At 44.6% G+C, this 27024-nt stretch overlaps 3 protein-coding genes, 1 long non-coding RNA gene and 4 other non-coding genes across 8 annotated transcripts in view; 7 read left to right on the top strand and 1 right to left on the bottom strand.

The window, feature by feature from the left end:
* Positions 1-9352, top strand: part of LOC130204797 (cilia- and flagella-associated protein 47-like) — a 30632-nt gene extending 21280 nt beyond the window's left edge. The window contains exons 46-51 of the mRNA XM_056431763.1: positions 967-1057; positions 1228-1460; positions 1545-1686; positions 2228-2355; positions 2837-2979; positions 8898-9352. Of these exons, the coding sequence (XP_056287738.1) occupies positions 967-1057; positions 1228-1460; positions 1545-1686; positions 2228-2355; positions 2837-2979; positions 8898-9027 (867 nt within the window). The 3' untranslated portion in view covers positions 9028-9352. The remainder of the gene's footprint in view (positions 1-966; positions 1058-1227; positions 1461-1544; positions 1687-2227; positions 2356-2836; positions 2980-8897) is intronic.
* trnag-gcc (transfer RNA glycine (anticodon GCC)) lies at positions 4533-4603 on the top strand. The gene has a single exon. It is a non-coding gene; the product is annotated as a tRNA-Gly (tRNA).
* trnag-gcc (transfer RNA glycine (anticodon GCC)) lies at positions 4906-4976 on the top strand. Its single transcript has one exon. It is a non-coding gene; the product is annotated as a tRNA-Gly (tRNA).
* trnag-gcc (transfer RNA glycine (anticodon GCC)) lies at positions 7048-7118 on the bottom strand. Its single transcript has one exon. It is a non-coding gene; the product is annotated as a tRNA-Gly (tRNA).
* Positions 7376-7446, top strand: trnag-gcc (transfer RNA glycine (anticodon GCC)). Its single transcript has one exon. It is a non-coding gene; the product is annotated as a tRNA-Gly (tRNA).
* Positions 9353-9611: 259 nt separating the features above from the next.
* LOC130204319 (uncharacterized) lies at positions 9612-10282 on the top strand. The gene is made up of 2 exons (XR_008833620.1): positions 9612-9734; positions 9946-10282. It is a non-coding gene; the product is annotated as an uncharacterized LOC130204319 (long non-coding RNA).
* Positions 10283-11362: 1080 nt separating this feature from the next.
* LOC130204317 (TSC22 domain family protein 1-like) lies at positions 11363-20532 on the top strand. Its single transcript, XM_056430956.1, has 2 exons — positions 11363-15531; positions 20327-20532. The coding sequence occupies exons 1-2, from the start codon at positions 13607-13609 to the stop codon at positions 20352-20354; spliced, it is 1953 nt and encodes a 650-aa protein (XP_056286931.1). The 5' UTR covers positions 11363-13606; the 3' UTR covers positions 20355-20532.
* A 2506-nt stretch (positions 20533-23038) lies between these two features.
* zgc:65895 (uncharacterized protein LOC393546 homolog) lies at positions 23039-26370 on the top strand. The gene is made up of 3 exons (XM_056430957.1): positions 23039-23280; positions 23566-23617; positions 24799-26370. The coding sequence occupies exons 1-3, from the start codon at positions 23159-23161 to the stop codon at positions 25069-25071; spliced, it is 447 nt and encodes a 148-aa protein (XP_056286932.1). The 5' UTR covers positions 23039-23158; the 3' UTR covers positions 25072-26370.
* The last annotated feature ends 654 nt before the right edge of the window (positions 26371-27024 follow it).

Genomic DNA, 27024 nt, shown 5'->3' on the forward strand with positions numbered 1-27024 from the left:
AAACTATCTCGATCAGATTTAGAAAACTCATCACCAGATTTATTATTGGAAAATATAAACGACCACATATAGATGCAAGAAATCTTCACATTGAATAATTGTTGGAAAACGGAAGAAGAGAAGGAAGATGCAATTCATACTCTCTTCATTTTGGAAGAAATAAAAAGAGCCATAAGTAAACCTGCTCCAGGGAAAGATCAGATGTGCTTCATCATTTTGAACCATCGGTCTGATTTAGCTTTAGAGGTGATTTTGCATTTGGATAATAAAAGGAAAATTACCCAGACTTTGGAGACAAGCAGTTGTAGTACCCATCAGGAAACCGGGAAAAGGTCCCACTAATCCAGACTAACGTATTATTTGGCATCTAGAAATCTTAGATATCAAAGTGGATTTATAAAAGGAAGGGGGACAATGTCTAGAAGCAGAGGTGAGGAATGAGGTCGTGATAGCAGCTTTTCCACATAACATAATAATTTTATGTGGAAGAAGTGTATGATTTACTGTGGAAAGAGGGTATATTAATCAAATTTAAAAGAGGTAGGAATGTGGAATATATATATATAACGGATAACGGAGCTAACTGCTGCATTGAGTTACATTATGGTGCGTTCATGCTCAAAACAGTAAAGAGTATTTGGCCAAGGGAAAGTACAACGTCATGATGTGTTCAAATGTGACCTTGTAAAATTCAGTTTTTGGTGAGAAACTTCAATAAATACGCTTGTTTGAAGTATATGTTTCAAGGTAATATTAAATTGATATAATGAATGGCCTTATCACCTGGTTAACTTCTTAACACTCACTTTAAGCAGCTGTTGAATCGTTAATAAAACTTGTAATGCCTCTTCAAAATGTTCACTCACTTTTCTTTAATCTAATTTTTGTTTCCAATTTCATAGATCCATGTTCAATTATTTATTTATTTTTGATTCTTAGGCCTTTACTTTGTCTCTGTCCCTCTAGGTGCTAGATATGGTGTATATGGTGAAGGCCACAGCAGAGTTGCCTCTTCCTTCCCCTTTCACTGCCAGGCCCAGTTCCAACATCGTCTCTGGTAGGAAAGCTGTCCCCCAAATGTTGCTTGTAAAGTATGTTAGGACATCAGCACAATCCAGGTCAAACTAAATGTTATATCCTTAGTTGTCTTCTAGAAAGGACACTGCAGGACACCAACACCAATTATTATGCTTAACTGCAGATTTCTCCACTGATGTTTCTCTCCAGCAATCTACCCAGCTGTGTGTGTGACGTTACTAAGCCTTCAATGCAAGGTGGGCCAGGTGTGTGAAGAGATGGTGCGCGTGCCGCTGATCAATATGGCCTGGGAGCAAGCTCTGGCCTTCTGGGGTCGGCTCAGCATGAGCACCGATGAACACAGGAGGCGCACGCTGACGCACACGCTGCACAGCAGCACCGTGAGGACAGCTGCGGCCGCACGCAAGCTTGTCAAACATCAGGTACACACATTCCCACCCGGGCAGGACCGGGAGATGTTCTCTCTGTTTACTAGCTGTCCCTCCTTTTCTCCTGTCTCTTTTTAGGCCCAACTGTTAGGAGAGGTTCATCCCAGTAAAGGAGTAGAATACAGCGTGGAGGTTTCTTTGCCACAATACTTTGCTTTACCCAACAAGGTTACAATACCTACAAAAGAAGACGCCAGCATACCATGGCAGAATCCTGCAGGTACACACACATACAATCTAAGTATGTCGTATGATGTCATGCAGAATAATAATTCTTTAACTGGTGTTATTGAAGAAAAATCTGATTCATTGTCAATATAGCGATCACATAAGGTTAAAAAAAATATGGTAAACATGTACAAAAGAAGCTTTCATTGAGCTTGGCAAAATAGGTGCAGCCCAACAGATTAGCTAGTTGGTGTGGGTAGGGTACCTTAAGTGTAATAGATATGTAGATTTTTCATGCTTTATTAGCCAGTACAAGCACTTTGGCTCGTTTCTGCTCTTGACCCCGGAGCAGGAGAGCGACTCGGAGTCCTTCTGGTCCCGTCTTCACCACCTGGGGAGCGTTTAAAAAACACATATCGGTTTGCTTTTCACGCGACATATTTGACGCTCTCTGCTGGCTGGTGGGAGTGTGCTCACCCGTCTACGATACCGAGAGCCTCACCACACATAATTTGTTTGTGTAACTGTCAACACTTGTCCTTTGATCGTCCACCTCCTCCTTTCGCTGAGCCTCCTCTTCCTCCGTCCAACAGATTGTGGCTGTGTGGACCTCCCAATACGCTTCCAGGCGGAGTCCGTGGGGCAATTCACATGTCGGGTGGTCCTGAGGTCCTCGTGTGACACTCGAGTCTTCATGCTAGAGGCGCTGGTCACTTCACAGGTAGATTATCAACTAATATTATAACTTAGTAAACCTGTAAGAGGTACATTCATTAAACACTGCATTGCTTATTGGTTCATGTGGTTTATGGTTAATTTGTGATAGCAAGGAGAATCCGTCCACTTGGACTTCAGTTCCCCTGCTCACCGTTCAGTCACGCAAGACATACCACTGTTGAGGAGCACGAGAGAATGCATTACTTGGTGTTTGCTGCTGCTTATTAATGGATTTCCTAGAAGCATTTCATTAATTATGACTCATTTTAGATGATACTCGCATAAGGAGAAACTGCTTTCTTGGTAATCCTGAATTGCAGCAACCAAAATGAATGTTTGAACTGCATCTTTGACGAATGATATCACATGACTGACACATTTAAAGTGTGAGGTTAGAAAGTAGATATAAAATAGCTCTTAATATATTGGTAAATGTTTAATAATCGTGAATTAAGTCAAATTATCATGCCATGTGTCTCACACAGCACAATGAGACCCACCGAGACTGGAGAATACAAGCCGAGGTGTCTGGTGAAGGATTCTCCGGCCCAAAGGCTATGGAAGTTCTGGCAGAACAAGAGCCCACTACCCACTCGCCTGTCAGCCTTCTGCACAATGCATCGTCATGGTAATGGTCTTTTTTAATTTTTGTGTGATTTTCTTTCTTTCTTTCTTCGGTGGCAACATTAGAATGGTAATTGATCCCTTACAGCAGCAGGGTATTGAAGTAAAATTCAGTGAGGTCCAGTTCGAAAGAATTCCTTCATGCAAAGGTCCGGAACATCACAATTATGTCAAATTTGCGCTCTATGCTTTGGTTCCATATGTATTGTAGCCAGCAGTTGTATTAACATCCGTATGTAGTCAACAACTGACTGTTAAATTAAATAAAGAATGTTCAATTGAATAACATCTAAACATCTCTTATTTCGAGTAGAATAAAGGCTGGATTTAAAACCGAAAGATTTTGAAATATGTGACACTTAAAATAGTCCTTTAATTTGGTAGAATTAATTTAACTGTATTGTCCTGCAGCTTTAAGGGACTTTATCTGTGGTTATTAAACCCTTTCTCCTCTCTGTTCACATCATTGTTGGGCAGTTCATTCATGCGTTAGGATTTTGATCATCTTAGGTTTATTTATCTTTACTTTTTAAAATTTTGGATGTGAGCCGGTACGTTTGCTTGAAAAAGATCTGGGCCCAGTGGCGGCTGGTGGAATATTTTGTTGTTGTGGCCATCCAATCAATTTCAACAAGAATCTGTGCGACCAAAAGTAAATGTAGAAAGATGTACAGGTCAAAGTACAACGGCATGAAACCTCACAAACTAAGAACATCACTCTCAGGCTACCGGACTGTCTCACTCGATGACTATAGGACAGGAGTCTCAGGATGTGTCCACAGCTGCATCACTCAGGACGGGAGCTACGCAGGAACACTTCACCAGCGGAACAAGCAGTCCACCAGGACGCCATTTGTAAAGTCATGCAAAGGCAGAAGGAAATCACCACGATGCTGGTGCAACAGCAAATGTCTGCTTCTTTACCACAGACATCATCATATTTAGCGGGGATCTGTTGAAGTATATTTCCTTCATTAGAACTTTTGAACCAGCGGTTATTAAGATTGTGTGTATTATCTTGAGCAATCCACCAGGGGGCAGCCTAGAGAGCTGGTACGGCGCTGCCTTGTATGACACCATGAAAAGCATAGCGAAGAGCAAAAGGACTTTTGAAAGAGATGCGACCAGAAGAAGAGAACAGTAGGAATGAAAAAGAATTAAGTGAGACGAGAGGAACAAGTGAGGAGAAGGATTGAAGAAGAGTAGTCAATTAAAAAGGAGAGGAAAGAAGAGGAGGTTAGAAAGCTGGAGAAATGGAAGTTAAAAGGAGAAGTCGAATAGCAGAAGAGGGACAGCCAACTTGAACGCAAACCTGCAGAAGTCACTTCTCCTAATCTCTCTGATGAAAAGGACCCGATCAACACCCAGCGGGAGAGGCGACCGGCTCCTCGGCCTCCAGGAAGGCATCAAGCTGAGAGTCCGAGGAAACAGGATGGAGAGACACGACAACCGGCACAAATGAACAAGAAAGACAAAGACAGGACTGTTGGAGCGGCCTATATCCAAGATTGTTCCGTCTCATTTTTAAACCCTGCCCCCTTTTGTGCGAGTACAAATGCATTGGTGGTTCAGTGGTAGAATTCTCGCCTGCCACGCGGGAGGCCCGGGTTCGATTCCCGGCCAATGCAATAACTTTTTACCCCGCTCCATTATGTTTATATGATTATTCGCAGCACAGAGTTGATTGAACTAAATCTTTTCTGAGTATGACATTTCAAGACTAGCAAGGAATCAAACCCAGGTCTCCTGCCTGTACATGTTGCTGCAGACTTGAGTCTTAACATCTGGCAATGTCAGACCTCACAGTATTGTGTGACATGGCTATTTTAGTTTGAGACTGTTGAGAGCTGCGCTACTGCCGTGTGAGACTATGCTCCTGAAGTGTCACGTTGCCTTTTTAATCCCTGCCCCCTTTCCTCCCCGTACAAATGCATTGGTGGTTCAGTGGTAGAATTCTCGCCTGCCACGCGGGAGGCCCGGGTTCGATTCCCGGCCAATGCAATAACTTTTCCCCCGCCCCGTTATGTACAGGCGCAAACGAGTGTTTTTATTTAGGCTGGTGTGGTTAAAGTAACCTGTGATTGCCAAAAATTTGCTAGCACGGCTCCATTTTGCTGAAAAAAAGTTCACTGTCCAATGTCCTTCAGTCACCGGATCTCAAGCTCAACTTTGGGATGTGGTGGGAAGAGAGTCTTTACCCTAGGTTTAAGAACGCATTCAAGAACGCGTTTCAGAACGCATTCAAGAACCCGTTTAAGAACACCTATAATAACGGTGCAATTAACCTGTTTTGCAATGAATACAACAATAAATTGCATCCATTGCAAAACAAATCCAATGCAGTGTGAGTCATCACGTTTTATTATGTGTGATAAAATGAGCCACTCTTAATAATACTCAATGTTGAGCTTTTATTCTGAAGGGCAACAGCAGGAACGCTGAACTCACGGAGACACCTGGCAAATCGCCAATAATCTCGGAATATCTGCTTCTTCCCTGGAGTCCTTTTGACTTCACGTCTCATAGGGTCCGAGAGACGTCATAGATTCTATCTGCCTGATGGATCGTCAAGGCCTGGATCGTGGAATATTCCTACTACCAACTACGCCACTGACCTGTTGAGACTCCGCCCATTCCTCCTCTACCTCCATCTGCCTGATGGATCGTGGAGGTCTGGATCGTTGAATCTGCCTACTACCAACTCTACATCCACTCTGTCATATTCATTGATTGTGTTGTTACTGTGTTTTAATTTGTGTGTAATGATTCCTTCAGTACACATTACATCTATTACACCTGTCCATCCTGGAGAGGGATCCTCCTCTGCTCTCTTGAAGGATTCTTCCCTTTTTTTTCATTGAAGGGTTGTTTCTGAGTTTTTCCTGATCTGATGTGAGGTTTTGGGACAGGGATGTACAGATTGTAAAGTACTCAGACAAATTGGTAATTTGTGAAAATGAAGCACAAAATTCAACATACTTCAACATTGAAGGCCATACGTTCTTTTTTTAACGGAAACAAGTTTGGCGATTGGCATCTTTTACAAAACAGCCCAACTCACATGGCCAATGTGGGAGTCGAACCCACAATCTTTATTTTATGATATTCAGGGTTGACAGGTTAATCCTAACTTTTAAAAACAGATGTAAACTGTGTAGAGACTGTAGATGTATAAATGAAAGGAAACAGAGCCATACAAGGGGTGGGATGGGGAAAAGTTTATGTTATGTTTTCTTTTTTGTTTTGTCTTGTTTTGATTTTTTCTCCTTGTTTTCATCTATATCCTTTAAAAAAATTGTTAATAAAAAATATATCTTTAAAAAAACAAACAGATGTTGCATTGGCCGGGAATCGAACCCGGGCCTCCCGCGCGGGGACCGGGGATTCTTTAGCTAAACGGCCCTAAACAGCTTCCCATTCATTCTCTATGGCGGTGTCTAAAATTGCCGATGTAATATATCTCTGGCCACTCGCAGAGGCCCGGGTTCGATTCCCGGCCAATGCGACATCTGTTTTTAGCAGTGAGGATCAGCGGCGAGTCTGTTCTAATCCCAATTAGTGCTTCAGTATGTGTTCAATAGGAAAACTACCTTTTTATTAACTGCAATTTTTTTTAACCAATTGACTTTTTTTTAAAAACAGTATAGGTGTCACAAAAGAAATGCCCAGTTTGAGGGGCGAACTCACGACCTTCAGATTATGAGACACCATTGAAGGCCATACATTCTTTTTTTAACGCAAACTAGTTTGGCGATTGGCATCTTTTACAAAACAACCTAACTCACTTAGCCAATGTGGGAGTCGACCCCACAATCTTCATTTTATGATATTCAGGGTTGACAGGTTAATCCTAACTTTTAAAAAGAGATGTTGCATTGGCCGGGAATCGAACCCGGGCCTCCCGCGTGGCAGGCGAGAATTCTACCACTGCAGCAAGGGGAGGGGTGGGATGGGGAAAAGTTTGTTATGTTTTTTTGGTCTTTTTTTCTTCTTTTCTTCCTTGTTTTCATCTATATCCTGTAAAAAAAAATTTAATAAAAAATATATATCTTTAAAAAAACAAAACAGATGTTGCATTGGCCGGGAATCGAACCCGGGCCTCCCGCGTGGCAGGCGAGAATTCTACCACTGAACCACCAATGCTCACATGCCACACATCTGGACATTCTACGACTCAGATCTCCATAACATTTGGATCAATGTCATATGAAGGTTGTGTATTCGACTCACATATGCAAGTGACCTGTTTTTTTTTGTTGAAAAAAAAAAGGTATCAATCCGAAAATTTTCTTCACGAAGAAAAAAACCCCGGATTGCCTTCAACGTGTAATATTTGTTGTATTTTGTGCCCTGTTGGCAGTAGATCTTAGTCGTAGAATGTCCATATGTGTGCCATGTGAGCATTGGTGGTTCAGTGGTAGAATTCTCGCCTGCCACGCGGGAGGCCCGGGTTCGATTCCCGGCCAATGCAACATCTGTTTTTAGCAGTGAGGATCAGCGGCGAGTCTGTTCTGATCCCAAAATTCAACATTTGTTCACCATTACATGTTCTTTTTCAACGAGAACAAGTTTGCTGTTTGGCGTCTATTGCAAAACAACCTAACTCACTTGGCCAATGTGGGAGTCAAACCCACAATCTTCATTTTATGATATTCAGACTTGACAGGTTAATCCTAACTTTTAAAAACAGATGTAAACTGTGTAGAGACTGTCGATGTATAAATGAAAGGAAACAGAGCCATACATGGGTAGGATGGGGAAAAGTTTGTTATGTTTTCTTTTTTGTTTTGTCTTGTTTTGTTTTTTTCTCCTTGTTTTCATCTATATCCTTTAAAAAAATTGTTAATAAAAAATATATCTTTAAAAAAACAAACAGATGTTGCATTGGCCGGGAATCGAACCCGGGGATTCTTTAGCTAAACGGCCCTAAACAGCTTCCCATTCATTCTCTATGGCGGTGTCTAAAATCGCCGATGTAATATATCTCTGGCCACTCGCAGCTCAGTGGCGCTGTTTTCAGAGTGAAGCTCCTCCGTCTCTCATTCAGTCTCTGCTGTAAAATGAACCGACTGCACGGATCTCTGGAGCTCTCCACCGTTATGTCAAACAGTAAGTCGTTCTAACTTATTACAATGAACTAACATGTAATGATAATTAGTCTTGACAGTCTCTTGTTCGCACTGTAAAGTTGGTTGTGTTTTTTCAGTTTGGTTTCTCCGTGTATGTGACTTTCTTGCGCTGTTGAAACGGGAAGTTAACGCGACATCATTTAAATAAATAATGCTGTCGGAATGACCATATCAATACAGTGGATATGACGTTACATGACCATATCAATACTGTGGATATTACGTTACATACACGCTGTGAAGGAACGGTAAACTCTAAACAGGGAGTCACGGTGCTTCTCTTTTTATTGATTCCCATAACTTCACTAAACGCGCACTTCTCCTCGTTTAACGTCACTGACGAAGCTTTACTTTAACATGTAGTTATAGTCACGTATATTAACTGCTCCACATGTATTACACTCAACTAATAAAGGTGTAATTATAGATTAAACTACCAGCAGCATATTAAAACATAGCAGTGAGTAATTGTAACTTTTACTTGTATTTATTTTTGAATGCAAGACCACCATATGGTGGTATTAATATTTCTAATTTCCCCGAAGTAGAAGTTCTGTATACTTTCTCCACCACTGTTAAAACAGAGAACAGCAGGCGGCGGGGGAGTTCACCTCCATGTACTTTTCCACTAGTTGTTCAAAGGGCACAGGAGATGGGGGGGGGGGGGGGTAGCCTGCCTGCCTGCCTGCCTGCCTGCCTGCCTCAACAAAGGACTTACAGTTCAGAAACTATATTGTATGGAAACAATGCCTGTCTATAGCGTATTAATATACTCTACTCTTTGTCATAACAGGAGAGATGAGCAGACATTTGTTTTACCCTGGGAGAATGGCAGTTCCACTCCGTCAGGGACCACGGGGATTTCCCCGCCAGGATCCCAGCGATGCAGCCAAACTGGGACCATGAGTTCCTCTCCCACATGAAGCATGACTCGTCTGGTGTCGACCTTGTTCTGGTCGTGTTTGTCTTTTGGTGTTCCACCTGGTGTCCTAGTGACTGAATCGACTCCGGTCCTGATGAGGGTACGTATCCGTCTTTGTTTTCTGATGTGCATGAAAAGAAACTGCTGTGCTCCTAACACCTACTTGCATGTGTTTGCTGTGTGTTTGAAGTCAAGGTGCTTCCCCTGCCTAGGTGACATAGTGATGACTGGCTCCTGAATATTAACCCATTGCAACATGAACACATGTGTATGAATGAAATATACTCTGTACATAATCATGTTAGAAACAGTCTGATTGGATTTGGCTGAACAAAGCAGGTGAAGTAAAGATACATTCTGCCTTTACAAACAGCAGTTTCTGTGTACTGTCAAAGTATAAATAACAAACAAAGGTTTTTCCGTTGCAGTACCATCTGCTACACAGGCAGCAGCAGCCAAGGCTCAGGGTCCACCAGGAGATGGTAAATGTATCAACATTGTGCACATTCACTGAAACATGATCTGTCCTGAGTCCACTGTGCTCATCTGAGTTCTGAACCAGGAAGTGATTCTTGTGTTTGATCCTTCTCTCTCGCAGCCCTGCATCTCCATCTGTGAAGTGACCTGAGCCCGTTACCCAGGAGCTCGTGTGTCTGATGCCAGAAGCAGCACGTCATCCGTCAGCAGAGCCGACTGTCACACTTCCTGGTGTGTAGTACTTTACCTTTATTTGCATCCTACACATATACACGAGTAGTGTACATCAAAGCCGTTGTTTATTCTTCAAAAACGTCATGGTTGTATACTAGATACTGCTGCAGCTCGCTGAGTTTCACCAACTACATCGTAGATGTCATGTTACATTCTGGCTTCATCTTGTCAATAATAATAATATTAACATGTTCAATGTTCTCTACAGTGTCAGAGGCGCTCCTGACTTCTCCCGAGACGTCTGCCGAGCCCGGTCAGTACTTTCCCTGTACAGAGACCAAGGCATGGAGAAGGAGATGACGTGGAGAGAGTTCCAGGCGTCTGCCTTCTATGAGACGGGAAAAACAGATGGGCCGTTGACAAGAGCAAATAAGAGAGATGAGCAGTGTTTTGTCATGTATATATCTTTTCTTATTCTAATAATTACATTCTTGTATTATATAAATTATATTTGTTTTACTATTTTTATTGTTTGTGTGACCTTGCACTATGGCCTGTGTGTTCAATATTTACTGTCCCTGTTGTGAATAAATATATTTCATGGACTAATGTCTACATGTGTCATTAATATGTGAATCATTATAGTGAACAGTAAAGACATATTTAATTTAAGTAATTGAAATTCAAATGTTTATGAGAAGAAAACTAATATGTTACATATAGGTTATAAATAAGTCAAGTACTGATATAATCTGTCTGCCACTGGGATAAAGTGACACTCCAAAAATAGCAAAGTAGGAAACACTTTTCTTGATAAACAGCCCAACTGAGTCTCGAACCCGCGTCAAAACGTGGCTTTTCAGGACATTGGACAGCGTAGATAATACTGCAATTTCATTGGCTGTCAGTGAGTTCCCACTATCCACGTCTTGCCCACAGGTGGCAGGCGAAAATTCTACCACTGAACCACCAATGCTCACATGCCACACATCTGGACATTCTACGACTCAGATCTCCATAACATCTGGATCAATATCATATGAAAGTTGTGGGTTCGACTCCCACATACGCAAGTGACTTGTGTTTTTTTGTTAAAAAAAAGGTACCAACCGGTAAATTTTCTTCACGAAAAAAATTATTACATGCTACACATCTGGACATGATACGTGTCACATCTACTGCGCTGACGGGGCACAAAATACGACATATGTTCCACATTGAAGGCAATACAGGGTTTTTTTTAAAGAAGAAAATGTACCGATTGTGGGTGCTGGCGCTGCATTATAAGAGGGGTGTTTATGTTCAGGGATGTGATGTTACGATTGAACCAGATGATCTCGTGTCCACCATTATACATTTAATCCTGGGGAAAATGTGTTTGAAGAGCAAACATTTAAAGGTATTTTTCCATTGTTACAGCCATCCACCTGCACAAAGACCAGATGGACCAGATTTAAAAAACTGAGTCGCCGGAGGATATGAAGACACACCCACATCCCACCTGTCCATCTGGAAAGAAAAGTGAGTATTCTTGTGCAGGTACACATTTATATATGAAAAAAAGATTCTTTTGGAAGCCTTTTGAATTTTGATCAATTGCTTTATGAATAATATAACATTATTTCCAATGCAAAAAAACATACATAACAGTCTGTTTATATGTTTCATTTTTCTTTCAGTGGGGACAGTTTCTGACATTTGCTATGAATGCCGCCACAGGAAATTACGATGGACCTGAAGGGTTTTTGTTTTATTTCATTTTGTAACTAAATTGTTGCATATATGTATATAAAACATTTAAAATCTACATAATCAGTTTGTGTCTAAATTCTTGTTTAACTTGTAAAACAAGAATTGTAAAGTAGTCAGAATTCAAGGAATTTCCTGAAACCGACAAGCAAAACAAACATTTCCCATCGTTGTTTTTGCATAAACACGTCAATGGAAATTAAGGATTATTCTAGGGCGGTTACCAATTAGTTTATAATGAGATCGTTGTACCTTGTGGTGTTTTTAGTTTTCTTCTATGGGATCACTCTTTTATTGGAAAATGAGATTTTTAATCTCAATGGGATTCACCTGGTTGAATAAAGATTTAAATACAGAAAAATAAAAATATTCCTGTGGGTACCTGCTGGTCTCCTTTATTCACTGTGATAAATCATTCTATGGAATCTTGTATAATACAAAGCAGCAATCCTATGTCAGTGTGTATCATTACATGTAATGTTTATTTAGTCTGCATTAAACTCATCCAACAACCACAATCTTTGGCCTCACAGATGATCTTCAGCAGCACCTCGGAACAGTCTTGATGTTCATGTTGGATGGCCTATGTCTCTGTTTACTTACTGCAGTTTCAACATTTTGTAACCTTTGGAATCAGACTTCAGAGTGGAACTTTCCCATAACTCTCTCCTTTACAGGTGCATGTTGTGTGTTTATGAATAGCTGTGATGCTGACTAGTTTGAAGTGCCTCGACAGGCGTGTCTCAACTCTTCGACTTATCTTTCGCTTCGTTCTGGCAACCTGTCAGTCATACCTGTCCTGCTTTTATAATTAAAATGAGAACATTTTTGCCAGAAGGTAAATACAAAAAAGATAAGTACATCAAAATCAAAGTGTTTTTTGATGCGTACGATTTGTATTGGTGGATTTATGTAATAATGGCTGACTTCTACCCAACAGAAAAGGCAAGCTGGTCCTATATGAGGAGATGATTTTGTGTCAGGACTTGCTTTGCATTACATGTCAGAAATGGTTAGTGTATCCCTTCCATCAAAATGTTATTTGAATACATAAAAAAGAAGCTGGAAACTTTCTAAAATAATAAATCATGTTTTTGCTATGAGAAAATTAATCTTACTTAAGTTTATAATTGTAAAAGAGTATATTTTAGATAATGATTTCAAGTGTTACGTATTAAACAGAAGTAAAATACTTCGTCTTAGTGCTGCCTTCACTTGCTTAGTAAATATTGCAAAACAGAAAGTATTACCATGGACATTTGTGTTCAATTGATAATTTCTACATTAAACGCCCCATGTGTTAATGTTATACGTATCCTAATAATAAAAAAGATTAATAACAGATTAAATCGCTAAAAGAAACCAAAAGTAAAATCGCTATTTCGTACATTCCGATTTTTTCAAAACGAGCTTGAATGTTACACCAGTATGACGAAATGGGAAGAGATGCGCATGCGCAATCGCAGTGTTTGCATTCCTCCCTCCCTCCTCTGACAGGTCGGTAGCTGCTCACCGGCGATGAGACAGCAAACACAGCGAGACGCCTCGAGTATGGACTTAGCGGACGCTTTTCACCAAAGACCGACATTATTTAAACACCGCTGTCTACTTACGACAGACCGAGTTTAGTCCTCGCCGGGATTATTTACGTTTTGGGGAAGAATAAAAAGGATACACGATGTCCCGGGAGAGGAGTCGATGCGACGGCTGATTTCCTGCGACACAAGACGCCTCTCGCGTTCACCGTGAAGACCACCGGAGTACACTCAACCTCTCCTCGGCTTCACCTGTACGCGTGTACGTAATTGTGACACTGACACCTTTAAAAAGCACACGTCACGGGACACACGGGAGTGTGGAGGAGCGCGGGCTAAATTTAGCATCGAGCTAACCAACGGCTTCTTTTGTTTATTTAATTCGAGTCGCTGAATGCAGTGTTTGTGAGTATCCGACGCGGGGCAACACGTCCGGGAGGAAGAGGCACGTCGTTTATCAGCTTGTGTTTTGGGGTAACTGCATCCGGGGACGTTGTTTTTCGGTTTTTAAAGGACGTAAATGATCTGACTTCTCACTCATGGCTCGTTAGTATCGCGCGCACTGCAGCTGACCCCAGCTAGCTCGCGTCTGCTTCAGCTACAAGGCGGCCACTTATCGGCCTTTCGGAACTCGTCGAGGTGAAGATGAACCACCAGGACTTCTCTGGAGACCCGTCCGGGACCGGGAGTCGGAAAACGGCTTTCCACTACCGGAGAGGCAGCAGCGGGGGGCCGGCCTCCAGCGGAGCCAACGCGGGCGAGGACAATCCCACCCAGGCTGGATCCAGTTCTCCCGGACTTCACCACCAGCCCCTGTCCCAGGTGGCTGGCGCTCAGGTGAAGAAAAAGAGTGGCTTTCAGATAACCAGTGTCACCTCGGCTCAGGTCAACGTGAGCGGCAACAACAGTCTCGCTGATGACACCGAGAGCTACGACGACATGGACGAGTCGCACACGGAAGACCTCTCCTCCTCCGATATGCTGGATGTGTCCGTGTTCAGGGCCACGGACGCCGGCGTGCCGGAGAGAAGCTCCTCCGACGAGACGCTCAACAGCCTTCACGGGGTCGACACGCCTGGAATCGCGTCGCCCAACGAGCCTCTGCACCCTCAGGCCATCCCTCAGGGCTCTCAGCAGCCCACCGCGATGGTGAACGGGACCATGCACCATCATTATTATCCTCAGCAACACAGCCAGCCTCACCATCATCACTCTGAGAGCCTTGGAGGAGGCGAGCCCTCCGCCCCGGCTCTTCCCGTGGCTCCCGTGGGTAGCTCCAGCCCGTCTCTGTCCCAGAGGTCACTGATGTTGGATCACGGTAAACCTGCAGGTGGGACAACCCAACCCCCTGTTGTCGGTGGGACACCCGCCGATCCACAGCTTCACGGCAATGTGATTGTTTCTAATGTGTCTGCCGCTGCAGGTCCTTCTTCTGGGCCTGCAGGTTTTGACAACACCAGTGTGAGCGGGCACTCGGCTTCTGTTGGAGGAGGGACGGGCCCGCCTGCCGCCGCCCTCAACACTCAAACCCAGCACACACAGACTGCTACTGGCTCTCGTTTTAGGGTGGTCAAACTAGACACTAACTCTGAGCCGTGCCGCAAAGGAAGATGGTCGTGTACAGATTATTACGAAAAGGAGGTTCCGCATCAAACTCCGATCGAGGCACCGAAAGGTGTCGAGGTGGCTGTAGAGACCGATACAGGTAACGCTCTGATTGGTCAGGGCTTTCCTGCCGTACAGCCACCGCACACGCTTCAGCCCTACCAGCAGCCGAGCCAGGACTTCAATAGTCCACAAGCCGTGCAGAGCCCGCCACAGGGGCTGGCCCAAACCACGCCTCTGACCTATGTTTCTCCCCAGGAGGTTGCTGGCGGGGCCCACATGCAGCATCCCGTGGCTTCCGTCACGCTCCCTCCAGCAGCACCACAGGCCGCTGTGAATCAGCCTCCCCCTGTAATACCCCAGCAGTTTCCCTATTCTGTGGATCCCCAGGCAGGTTACCCCGCGTCCCAGTTCCACGCAGGGGTCGCAGCTCCGGGAGGCGTCCGACAGCCGGACTTCATCCAGCCTACCGCTCCCTTCCAGACCCAGGTCCAGCCTCCGCTGCCGCATGTCACGGCGGGAGTCTCCATATCGCCGGTTCCAGGGGGCGCAGCACAGCCACCGATCGGCTTCACTCAGCAGCTGACTCATCCATCTGCACAGACCCTCCCGAATCAACCACAGCCACACATCCAGCCCCCCTCCACTGCTCGATTCCCTGGAGCGCTCACCTATGCGACCCACTCCATGCCTTTCGCTGCACTGCAAGCTGACCTCCAGCCTCTCCTCACCCTGGGTGGAGGGAGCTCCATGAGAACGTCCCAGCTGGAGGATGCCCAGAAGCTTCTGCTCCAGCACAAAGGCCTGCTGGGTTTGCCCAGGCTAGGGATGGCGGCGGGCGGGGAGGGCGCTGCGGAGGCCGGCATGGCCCACATGGGGATGTCGGCCGAGGCCAGCGCCTTCATGGTCGCCGCCGCTGCCGCCGCAGGCCTCAGGTCTCAGCACGCCGAAGGAGAGGAGGACAGGTGAGAATCTGTTTATTCTAATATAAAGTTTGCTTTGCAAATGAATGTTTTTAAGTAAACATTGGAGTTCAGGTTGCTTTCCATCGTAACATCACTTCACAAGAGCAAAGCATTGAAACAACCATGCATGATTGTACAACGCCTGATTTATCGTGATAAATACCGATAAAGGATTTGTATCCACCGCCCTGACCTTCCCGCTCTCCTCGTAAAACCTCGCTGCGGCTGGTTTTCAGCTAAGTTTCATTCAGATCCTCCGTCTCCTGAGGGTCGCTCGGCCGACAGGTGACGCCGGATGAAAAATGACTCACTGGGCCTGCTGTTGTAGAAACGTCTGGCTGGAGGAGAAGCGGTGCACTGCTGAGTCATCAGCAGTGCACCGACCCCCCCCCCCCTCCCACCACACACCCACCTCTATCAGCGCAGGACTCTTTGCAAGGCTGCATGTTCCCTGTTGCACCGTCCCCCCCCCCCCTCCTATCTCCCCTCAGGTTTAGTCTTTTATTAGACACTGGATCTGTTGATTTGCACCCACCCAGGGGAACTGTGCAGTGGTTTATTTATGTGCACAGTTACTCAATCCTATGTTGCTGTTATTTCCTGCTGCTCCAAAGCGGTTATTGCACATTATAGCAGGGTTCGTACGGTCATGGAAAACCTGGAAAAGTCATGGCATTTTAAAATGGTCATCTCCAGGCCTGGAAAAAGTCACGGAAAAAAACTTAAATCGTAAAAGTTTTGGACATGTTGGTATATTCACATGTTCATTTACGCCGAGTTTGAAATAATTAATATAAACAGATGGATTTGCACATAAAGAATAAACATTTATATAAGTGTTTAAAGGAATAAACATGAATAGAAATGTTTATTCTTTTAATCAAACTATTGTCTCATTTGTTTCATTTAAGGTAAACTACGCTTTGGAATTCTCATTTTTTGAATACAAAATTCTCTAAATTGTTCATGTTTATACCGAGATTTCAGTTTGGTCGTGGGAATTTGGTTAAGTCCTGGAAATCCATTGGTCAAAATGTGTAAGAACCCTGTTATAGTAACGCCTGGTTGGTCTAAATAGAGTAATTGCTCTTTGAAGACGACGTTTGAGTCCGTGCTGTCGAGACTGTTGAGGGTCGAGCTGCAGGAATCCGATGATCTGTCCCTGCGGAGAGACGCAGCGTGTTGTGGCAGCAGCTCGAGTGTTCCCGCCGTACTGCCCTGTGTTCTGGTTCAGCAGGAGTTTCATGTTGTGAGTACAACAATAACGCCGCAGGGTACGGAGGGAGTTTGACTGAGGCCTGTCGGCCTCACCCAAGAACCCATTGCTGAAACACAAAGCATCATTTTCAATATTGTCTTTTTTAATTTCGCTTTAACAAATGCAAACCATCTAAAGTTTGACGTGCAGACAGTCTCAAGTGTCCTGCTATCTCTCTTTCACTCGCTCATATCTGTGTATCTCTCTTTGACCCCTTGCACCATCTCGGTTCCCCTCTACCCTCCGTCTTCTTCTTCTCCCCGAATAATGACGCATTTACACCCGTGTTTACTAAAGACGGCAGAATGAGCTCACCGTGTCCACAGGGCCTGTGAGGCATTCTGGGTTTTCCTTCTACCTGTTTTACAGGGTTCATACGGTCATGGAAAACCTGGAAAAGTCATGGAATTATAAAAAAGGTAATTTCCAGGCCTGGAGAAGTCATGGAAAAAAACTTAAATCATAAAAGTTTTGGAAAAGTCCTGGAAATTTGTTATATTCACATGTTCATTTACGCCGAGTTTGAAATAATTAATGTTTTTTTAAAGAAAGACGCTCAAAATATAAGCCGGCGTTCGCTCTCGATACGCAACATTTTCTAAATGTTTCATGTTTATACCGAGATTTCAGTTTGGTCGTGGGAATTTGGTTAAAAGTCCTGGAAATCCATCGGTCAAAATGTGTAAGAACCCTATTTTTAAACGACCATGGGCGTAAAAACAACTACATTTACAATTTAACACCAACTTTTGAATGTTGCCGATGGATTGAAACAAAGTGCTTCAGATTTCTTTTCGACACGCATTGCAAGATAACACGAGAACCCCAAAATACTCTGTTTGCAACCATTGCTCCTCGCGCCTCAGGTGGAAACCCAGCCTGCAGGCCGGCGACGGGATAATTTGACTTTTTGGAACGCTGCCAGCATCTCTCCACTCGTGACTTTCACGCACACACTGAGTTAATCACACCCCTAGTGCTCGCTCTCTCTTTCTTTCTCTCTCTCCACCAAAAACTACAGAGGTCTTTTCATAAAGGTTTTAGAGAATGCATTTATGTATTGCTCACGACAGTTTGCAGCCGGGGGCAAAGAATGCACTGAAACTAAAAGATAGTCCTCTTTAAACTGATTTGGATGAGATAAAGAGCCGTTTCACCACTCAAGTAAACATCTACATCACAAAGCACTGCGTTTGTGAGCACAGTCTGCATCTTTCATTCTCATGCAGCATGTTTTAGCGAAAAATAATCCAAACAATACCTGAATATATTGCACGCTCTTGTTCGAGGCATTATTACGGTCATTTTCTACTCTGCTAATCGTTATTTCCTTGAGTGTCATAGTACATTTCATGTGATTTATTAGGGTAATTTATCCGTCTGACCATAAAAGTTAGAGGTGCAATCTCTCCTGATTATTTGTTCGTTCTGCACACACTGCTATCGGTTTCCTATTTACCTTTTTTTCAGTGTTGTGCGACTTCTTAAATGAAGTAAACGTGTGCAGCAGCAGCGGTTCAGGGGCCCGAGTTTACAGCCTGAATGCAAAGCGAAGGGATCAGTCAGTCCAGAGAGAGAGAGAGACTCCTGTGTGAGTCTTGAGACGCTGAATGTGTAGATTAAGGGATGACGAGCTGTGTAATTTTCATACTTTATGATATTCCTGTTTTTAAAAGTATTCAAGCTTCCTCTTCTTTTGGTTTCTCGCTGGTAAGATGAGTCTGTCTTCTAAAAAGGAAGAAGTTGGATCGGTCCCTCGGTCGATTGTCCGGACTTCCTCGTCCTCATAATTGATGACGTCACAGTCACATGTTCCGCCTTGTTTTCAACGTCGGCATGCGGCTGAAAGCGAGATAATAACCTGGGCGGTCATACAGGCTTCTGACATGTGACGTTAATATTGACAAGCCTGTTTTGAGTTTGCACTGCAGGCACAAAAGAGTGTTTACGAGGTGGAGGGAAGGAACTCCAAATATGGATTCTCGGAGCTGACCGAAGTTCACGTTCCGGGGGTTTCCATAGAAGCTCTCGACTTTTAAAGAGCGCTAACTCTTGTGATGCTGTGGGCCTTTGCTCTGGTGAACACGCCCCATAATTAGCTGTATTGTTCGTATACTCAATGACTAATGTAACAAAGACGAGATTAATGAGATTTAACGTTAGAATTGAAGCACCAGTGGACTGCGATGCCTTTGCAATCCAGCTTTATAGATCGTAGGTCAGATATATTTTGTTGGTTAATCTGTAAAATACATATTTCGACTCAAACCTTTACAACATTAAATGATGGTGGTCCTAATTGCATAATTAGGGCCACAGCCATTCTATCTTAACTGTTGATCAGATAAACTCAAATGTCTTTATCTCGGTACCTACCTGCACAAAACCTATATCCATGCTAAAGGAATATCATTTCAATAATGTTAACTTTAATTATTAATATAGGAAATCAGGGGTCGTTTTAAAGGGAAGAGATAATTATAAATATTCTAGTAAAGTACATGTTGTCCTCTCAACAAATGAAACCTGAGACTTTGCTGCGTGATTTCTCCTAAAATGTGTCTTACGTTTTATATTCTTTAGTTTACAGAATATTGCAGCATGATTGTGAACCCAGGTAGTTTAACTGAGGCAACAAACAGATGTTCTCTGTCTTTGTGCAGCCGGCTTGCATTTAGCACATCAAGCGTGCAATTATATTATATATATGATGTGTTGAGTGTCACATCTGTTGGTGGATGAAGTCTCTGCTCTAATCTCCTGGATGTCAAGAGCAGTAAATCCACCTGAAGCTAGTGGAGCGGCTTGTCTTTTTAATGCCAGACGACGCGTTTAAATCACGCTTCTGCTTGTCGTCGTTGTTCCGCCGTCTCGCCACAAGGGGGCGGTGTCTCTTCACAAATCCTCCCCGCCTGCTCAACAGTTGTTTCTCGTCCTATACCTGAACCTGTGCGAGAGGAGAATACCTGAGCAAAGGTCACCTGCCTCTGAAGCGACTGCAGGTGCGCTCGATGTCATTTCCTATGATCCACACAGCGGTGCCAAATTTCCCGGCCGCTTTGTTTATCTTTGACTGCATCGTTTCTGCTGTAAAATGCAGATCTTGTTTAATCCTGAAATATCTATAGACTGTGTCGTGGTTTTCATTAAGCCACGGCCGCTGTTTAACATTTCAAGTTGACCCCTGAAATAATCCCAATTTTAAGTGTTTAATTTGTCACACAGCCATTTTATGTGTGCATACAAAGCTTTTATAAACGCACACACACACATGCAGAAACCCTTCCTGCACGTTTGTAGACAGGAATGGAAGCAGGAGGAGAGATGATATCTGTTCTGATTCTAGCCAGACCTTTTGTATTTATATATGAATTAAACCTCGAGAGCAGTGACATGACATGCTGCAGGTCCCCGTTTGATTATATAACCGTCGCTATTTCTTTTTTAGATTTGGGAGATCCAAACGTGCTTCAAGCCTCTGTGTGTGTGTGTGTGTGTCTCTGTGTGTGTGTGTGTGTGTGTGTGGTCTTGATCTAGCTGCCGGCCTCGGTCCTCCTCTGTGTAAAAAACCGGATCCCGCCAGTTTCGCCCTCGCACACAAACGGGGACACGCGCTCGCCTCCCGGCGGGCTCGAGGGCGAGCGACGCGGAAGGCGGCCGGCGAATCACGGAGCGGCATGCGGACGGATGAAAAATATATATATCGGAGGTCGCAGGAGGAGAGAGGCGGTGAAACATTTGAGGAAGCACATAAAAAGCAGTCTGACATCACCCACTTATAATCCCCCCCCCCTCACTCTTTCCTAATTGCTTTATAAATCAAACCCTTTTTACTTTTCCGTTTAACGTACAGTTGTGGAAGGAGTTGGATCCTTTTCAAGACCACACACGGCAGCCCGAGCTCCGCTTTCACTCCGACCGCACGATAAAGTGAGGCGGAAGTGTTCCTCACACTCAGCTGACGTAATGACGCGGTCTCTTGCCATTGGTCCCTCGCGCCGCCGCCGATTGGCCGAGAGTCGACCGTCTCCGCGTCAGCGAGACGCTCCCCTCGGAAGAACTGCGAGCCCTTTGTTCGCGCGTACGCTGACCCCGGATCTGCAGGCGCGCGACGTAAAGATGGAGACGAGCTTCGGCACCTTTTCTTTCTTTTTTTAATCGCAAAAATAACTTCTTCGGGTGTCATTTTATTTACAGTGGCGTAAAGAAAAGACGCCGACCTCCACCGAACGAGGCTAGACCAGGGGCTTTGTGTCGGTGTGTCCGTCGTGACTACAACATGGACCAGGACTTGGTCCGGTCTGCCGTCGGTTGGGTGTTTCCCTCCAATCTCAACCGCCAGGGATAAACGCCACGTTCCAGTTCCTCAATTGATCCAGTCGGACCCACATTTACTTCCCTTTATTCGTGGCGCGATAACCGAACAGACTTCACCCTCCAAAACACCGACATCCACGCCCCACAGAGAACACGACTCCCCTTCACGCTCGGGGTCTCGAGTCCCGAAGCCTCGTGGCTGACGCTCGCTCGGTGAAAGGTGTGAAGGAGCGGCAGTCGGAGGTCAGTCGGCTCGAACTGATTCAATTAAAATGTCTGGGCGGACGACACAATGTTCTCCCTTTTTCTTTTGTGGCGAATCCAAACCGACTGATCAATAGCGCCGCGGTTCTTTCCTTTTGGGCTGCAGCTGCTCCTCTTGTTAGTTATCTCTAAAAAAAATCCAAAGTTATTCAGTTAAATATCACATAACCACAAGGAGTTTAACAAATACTCACTTTTTGAGATGCTGGAAACTCTTTATTTGACTGTTTTTGCTTTAAATAAGTTATTTAATATAATTGATTATCTGATATTGTGTCAGCTCTGCTTAAAATATTTAAACTTTTCACAGGCAAATGTTCTTATCTTTTACATTCCTTCTCGTGCTAGAAGGATCACCAATGTACTAATTAGTTAACGGACAAAAATAAAAGGATCTGACGTTTTATCATCGGCAACTTGAACATATTTGGATGTTTTTATACATCAAGTTTCATATTTTCTTACCCTATTATGCAAACTTACCAATTATTAGTCTTTTGTTTATTAAAAACACTTTAACAGTGTTTGTTTTAATGTCAGTTTGTGTGGATTGAACATTATATTAACTGTTAAAAGCAATATATATTTATGTCTTTTACATAACAGGGGCTGAACAACGACTTTGCATCATCCAAAATCTTGGCATAAATACAGAAACCAACTGTTTGTGACGGAGCCAAAGCAAACTGTGTGTGTGTGTGTGGGGGGGGGGGAGAAGACAATGGAGCCGCCGTCTCTCTTTCTTCTGTTGTCCGCAAATGTTTATTTACAAGTCGGTGAAAACAATGGAGTTGGTCCTCTGACATCAGGGAGACGTCCAGGTACCACGTAGAAGAACTTAGTCACTGAAGCTGGACTCACCTCCACCTGCTTCAGTGAAGCTGTGCAGCGACACCTGTGTACGCCTTTATAGTGTCTTATTGCTTTTTTTTAATGATAAGTTCATAGTCGATGCAAAAGTATGTTCAATATATGATGAACATTGTTGCTCAATTATATTCAACACGACTTGGTGACCGCAACACTTCATAATTCAGACCCTTTGCTAATTTATTAACGCCGTTTACTTGGAATTTTACTTTCAATACTTAAGTACATTTAATATCCAAAAAGAACAATGAATGTCACATACTTTAATACTTTTACTGAAGTAGTATTCCTTCAGGTCATTTTCCAGTAAAGGTACTTTCTCCACCGCTGGTGTCCTCACGTGTGTTAACACATGCGTAATAACCGACAGGTGGAGACATCGTCACAGTCTCATCACCTGCAGTCCACATTTAAGCGTGAAACAAACACCTGTAGGGCGCTACCCCCCCCCCCCAAAAAAAATCCGCAGTTGAACTGCCGCGTGCTCCTTGTGAAGCGGAGGTCGTCCGCTCCTCGGTCTGCTGGTGCAGCAGGTAGATGGGGACGTTGCTGAGATCGAGGGCCCCGCCCCCGACCAATCCGAGCGCGCGCTCCCCGCATGCATTATGCTAATGAGCCCGAACCGTCTGCGCCAATCACGCGGCCGCTGGCGCTGTCTTCTCCTGCCCGCTCCGCGCAGAGGGAGCCGCGGCGCGCGGAGCTGCAGCCGCTCGCTTCACTCTTTGTGCTCCGTCCCGGCTGCGAGCTCTCTGCGGACAAGCCGCTCTCTCCCCCCCCCCCCTTTTCTTTTCTTCTTCTCCTCCGTCATCCCTACTGCTCCACAATAATGCGCTATTTTTCTACTTTTATACCGCTGGGCTTCCAGTCGGAGCAGCCGAGGAGGAGTCTCCTCCCGCGGGTTTAACGCGCCGGAGAGCAATGACTTCCCAGTGTTACTCGGTGGCGATGGATCTCGGCGTTTGTCAACTGAGGAATTTCTCCATCGCGTTCCTGTCCTCCGTGCTCGGGAAGGAGCGCGCGTCCGTGCGGCTCGACGATAGGTAAATGTCACTGCGCATTACGGCGTCTCACGCGCACGGACCCACGGCTTCACGTCGTCGCCTCGTCAGAACCTCCATTTGCTTTGTTGCAGACTCTAAATTACAGAGTCTCCTCTTTCCTGCTGTTTAAAACAAATATTATTTGTAACTAGGTGTTTTGTTTAATTCCGTGTGTCGTCATCACGTGACGCCCTCGAGCTTTTTATTCATGTTTAATGTCTCATTCAGCTTCCTCTGAGCATCATGTGTGTTATAACCAACACATTGCTCCTCTTCCTCCTCCAGCTCCTCCGGTGCCAGTGTGGTGGCCATCGACAACAAGATTGAACAAGCCATGGTGAGCATCCCGAGTCCGGTGTTATGTAATCACGTCTGTTATGGTGATAACCTGAGATTATCTTTACGCTCATGTTGTGGAGGGGGAATCTCAGGGTGGAGGAACGAATGAGAAGCATGATGGTGCTTTTCTGTTTGTTTTTTATGACAAAATCCAACCCCAAATTCACAAAATAATATATATATATCTATAATTTGATGCATAAATGCACCTGCTGGTTTGGGCAACATGAGTTTCCTGCTCTGTCACAATTCATTCCGATGACCTCCGGCTCGCCGGCTACTTGATGTGGGCCGGGCGAAGGTTCACACGCTATCCTCTCTCTCTTTCTCATGCATTTACATACGTAGTCCCTCGCCCTCTCCCCCCCGCCCCTCCCTGCCCAGTGTTGCTAGGCAAGCAGCAGCCTCCCCGCAGCTCAGTATAAATAGCTCAGCCGGGATTGGCTCCTCCCACTCCGGTGCAGGAACATTTTGTTCCCTTCCTGCGTACGAGGAGGAGGAGGAGGGTCCACGGAGAGGGGATGCTCGGATGATTGAAGGCAAATCCTCCAGCAGGCTGGCACTGCTCCGCCATCGTCATTGGAGTGCACTGTGCGGCGTTATGCAGCGTTTCTCCTCCTGCTGCTCCACCTTTTGCCGAGGAGTTCCCGTTGTGACGACCGAGAGGTGGTGTTAAAGCACCGGCTCCACCGGCTGCCCTCACGGCAGCTTTCTGGAGGGTAGTTGTTGTTTTTAAGATAGTGTGGAGTCTTTCGAGTGTGTATGTGTACATATCTATTTTTATAAATGGAGTAAATGAAAATGTAGACGAGTCGATACGTAACAAATTCAAAAGGAAAGGAGACTGAAGATCGTTTAGAAGTAAAGAAGTGTCTGGGAATATTCTATTTTAATTCGACAGATAATAATTAGACCAATTATAATTCCTCAAAGTCTAAAGTTTATTTTTACATTTTCAAAATAACGACTCGGTTGAAAACTGTAACCGCGACATGTGTCTGATACGATGAAACCATTAACCTCACGACTTGTTTTAAACTATAATTTAAAATGACACAAAGTGTAAAAAAACCCATCAAAACATTTGCAGAAGAATCTCCCGATGTCTCTCGACTGTCCGCCGTCTTTGCGGTCTGGATGGCGTGTAACCGCGGCGCTCTCCTCTGTCTGCGTCCTCAGGACCTGGTGAAGAGCCACCTCATGTACGCGGTGCGCGAGGAGGTGGAGGTGCTGAAGGAGCAGATCAAAGAGCTGATCGAGCGCAACGCCCAGCTGGAGCAGGAGAACAACCTGCTGAAGAACCTGGCCAGCCCCGAGCAGATGGCTCAGTTCCAGGCGCAGGTCCAGACCGGCGGCTCCCCGACCGGCGCCGCCCCCCAGCCTCCGGTCCCGGGCCCGGCCGGGACCCCGCAGGTCCTCCCGCCCGCACAGAGCTCCGGCCCGTCTGCGTAACGCGGAAACTTTCACTCTGGAGAAACCCCTGAGGGAGGAAGAGGAAGAGGAGGAGGAGGAGGAGGAAGGAGTCTTGCCATACTGTGAACTGACTCTAGCATCATGACCGACTTTGCCCCTGAGCAAGGCACACTTTACACCGGAGGACGAACTTTTCCTTTGTTGCACATTTTAATTTTACTGAAAGACTTCGGAGTTGCACCGATGACCCGCTTCAGACGGTCGCCGTCCAGCGGAGAGCTGAACACAGGAAGGGGAGGAGCCTAACCCTTCGCCGTGCGACCTGTGGAAAGCGTGCCATCCTCTCTGCTGCCGTTCTCAACCCAGCACTGTCCCGCCAGCACCTGACGTTCTATCTTTTCTTTTCTTCATCTTGTTCTTCATGCACTTATTTTCTTTTTCTCCTCTTTTTATTTCAAACGACTTAAAAAAAACGTCAAACGAGACACGAGAGATATGCGCGGCCCGTCTGGAATGGGAGGCGAGAGCCGCGTTTCTTTCTTCGCCCGAAGACGACGATGTTGAGAGGGGCTCGAAAATAATTATGAGATGTGTATAGAGATATAAAAGTATCTACACTATCTATACGCCTCGTCACTTGAAGACCTCTCTGACCTCGCCGCCTCCTCCCCATTCAACATGTATGCAGGGAATCAACGTTATTATGTGTTCTTCTTTTTCTAGGGAAATGTTTTTGTTTTATTTGTCCCGTTTATGTTTCTCTTGTTGATGTAATTTAATGTCTGAGTGATGTGTAAAAAAAGTAATTAATGGATCAGGAAAAAAAGAAAGCAGGACGTGTTTCTAGGTTTGTACAGATTAAAAAGAAATTCCACTTAATTCTGCCAAGTGCCTGGTTCCTAACCATAGATACATATATATACGCTCTTTTTGTGGTTGTTTTATTCTCAATATGTATATACATGTACATATATATATATCTATGGTTTTGCCAGGTGTTGAACTAGCGGTGATGTCATAACTCAGGGCGACACCAGGATGCCGTCAGTCTGAACTCTCGGCCGACGTCGCCTCACGTCAAACTATCTGACTGCTGTACCGTTTTGGGGGGGGGGGAGACGTGCTACTTTTGTTTATTTTTTATGAATGACGATGGTTTTTTCTTTTCTTTGCAACTGGAGCGCCGAACACAACGACGAGCGAAATGGCGGGAAAAGAAATGAAAGGAAAATGCCTAGCGGAAGGATGTTGATGTCGTGCATGTTCCTCAGCCCATCACGAATGTGACGTTACAATCGCACTAGACAGTCGCACCTCAAATAAAAAATGAAAACAAAACGGTGAAAACAAGTGGACTCTTTTTCAACTGCACTTGTTTTAGCCACAGAGACACGTGAAGTTTAATTAGATCATAAACCCACAAACTGGATTTAAATCATGTGGTTCTCCCTCACAGAAATCCCAGTTACAAGCATGCATGGGCGTCCTCTATAGCAATCAGCGCGCATGCGCAGAAGTGTACCAGCACGTAAATATTGACTTAAACGCCGACCTCTCATTGGTTAGATACGACCGAGCCCCCTTCAGAGCCGTCTCACGGTTACTCCGCCCACTGCACGTGGCCCTGCACACTTGTCGGGGACGCGCAAACAGGAGCGCGCGGACATGTAGGACAAAGACGTCATGGTAAAGCGATTAGTCGCTGAACATTACGACGTGTTTCTGTGTAAACTGGGTTTAAAACCACCTTAAACTAGTATTTAGCTTAAGTTGTACAGAAACACGCCGAGACTTTTATATTATATTTATATTATATTAAAAGCAAGTTATTAAATGAATAATGGGTAACTGAGGAAAAGCAAACCCCTATTATATTCACAGAATAATAAAGTATTTTTTATTACAGCATTTAAATCTAACGCTTGTAAAAGTGCTTTACAATATAACAGAAAATATCAAAGTAAAATCATACATACATTATCTATTATAATA

Source organism: Pseudoliparis swirei, chromosome 14 (assembly GCF_029220125.1).
Source record: "Pseudoliparis swirei isolate HS2019 ecotype Mariana Trench chromosome 14, NWPU_hadal_v1, whole genome shotgun sequence".
Taxonomy (NCBI): Eukaryota; Metazoa; Chordata; class Actinopteri; order Perciformes; family Liparidae; genus Pseudoliparis; species Pseudoliparis swirei.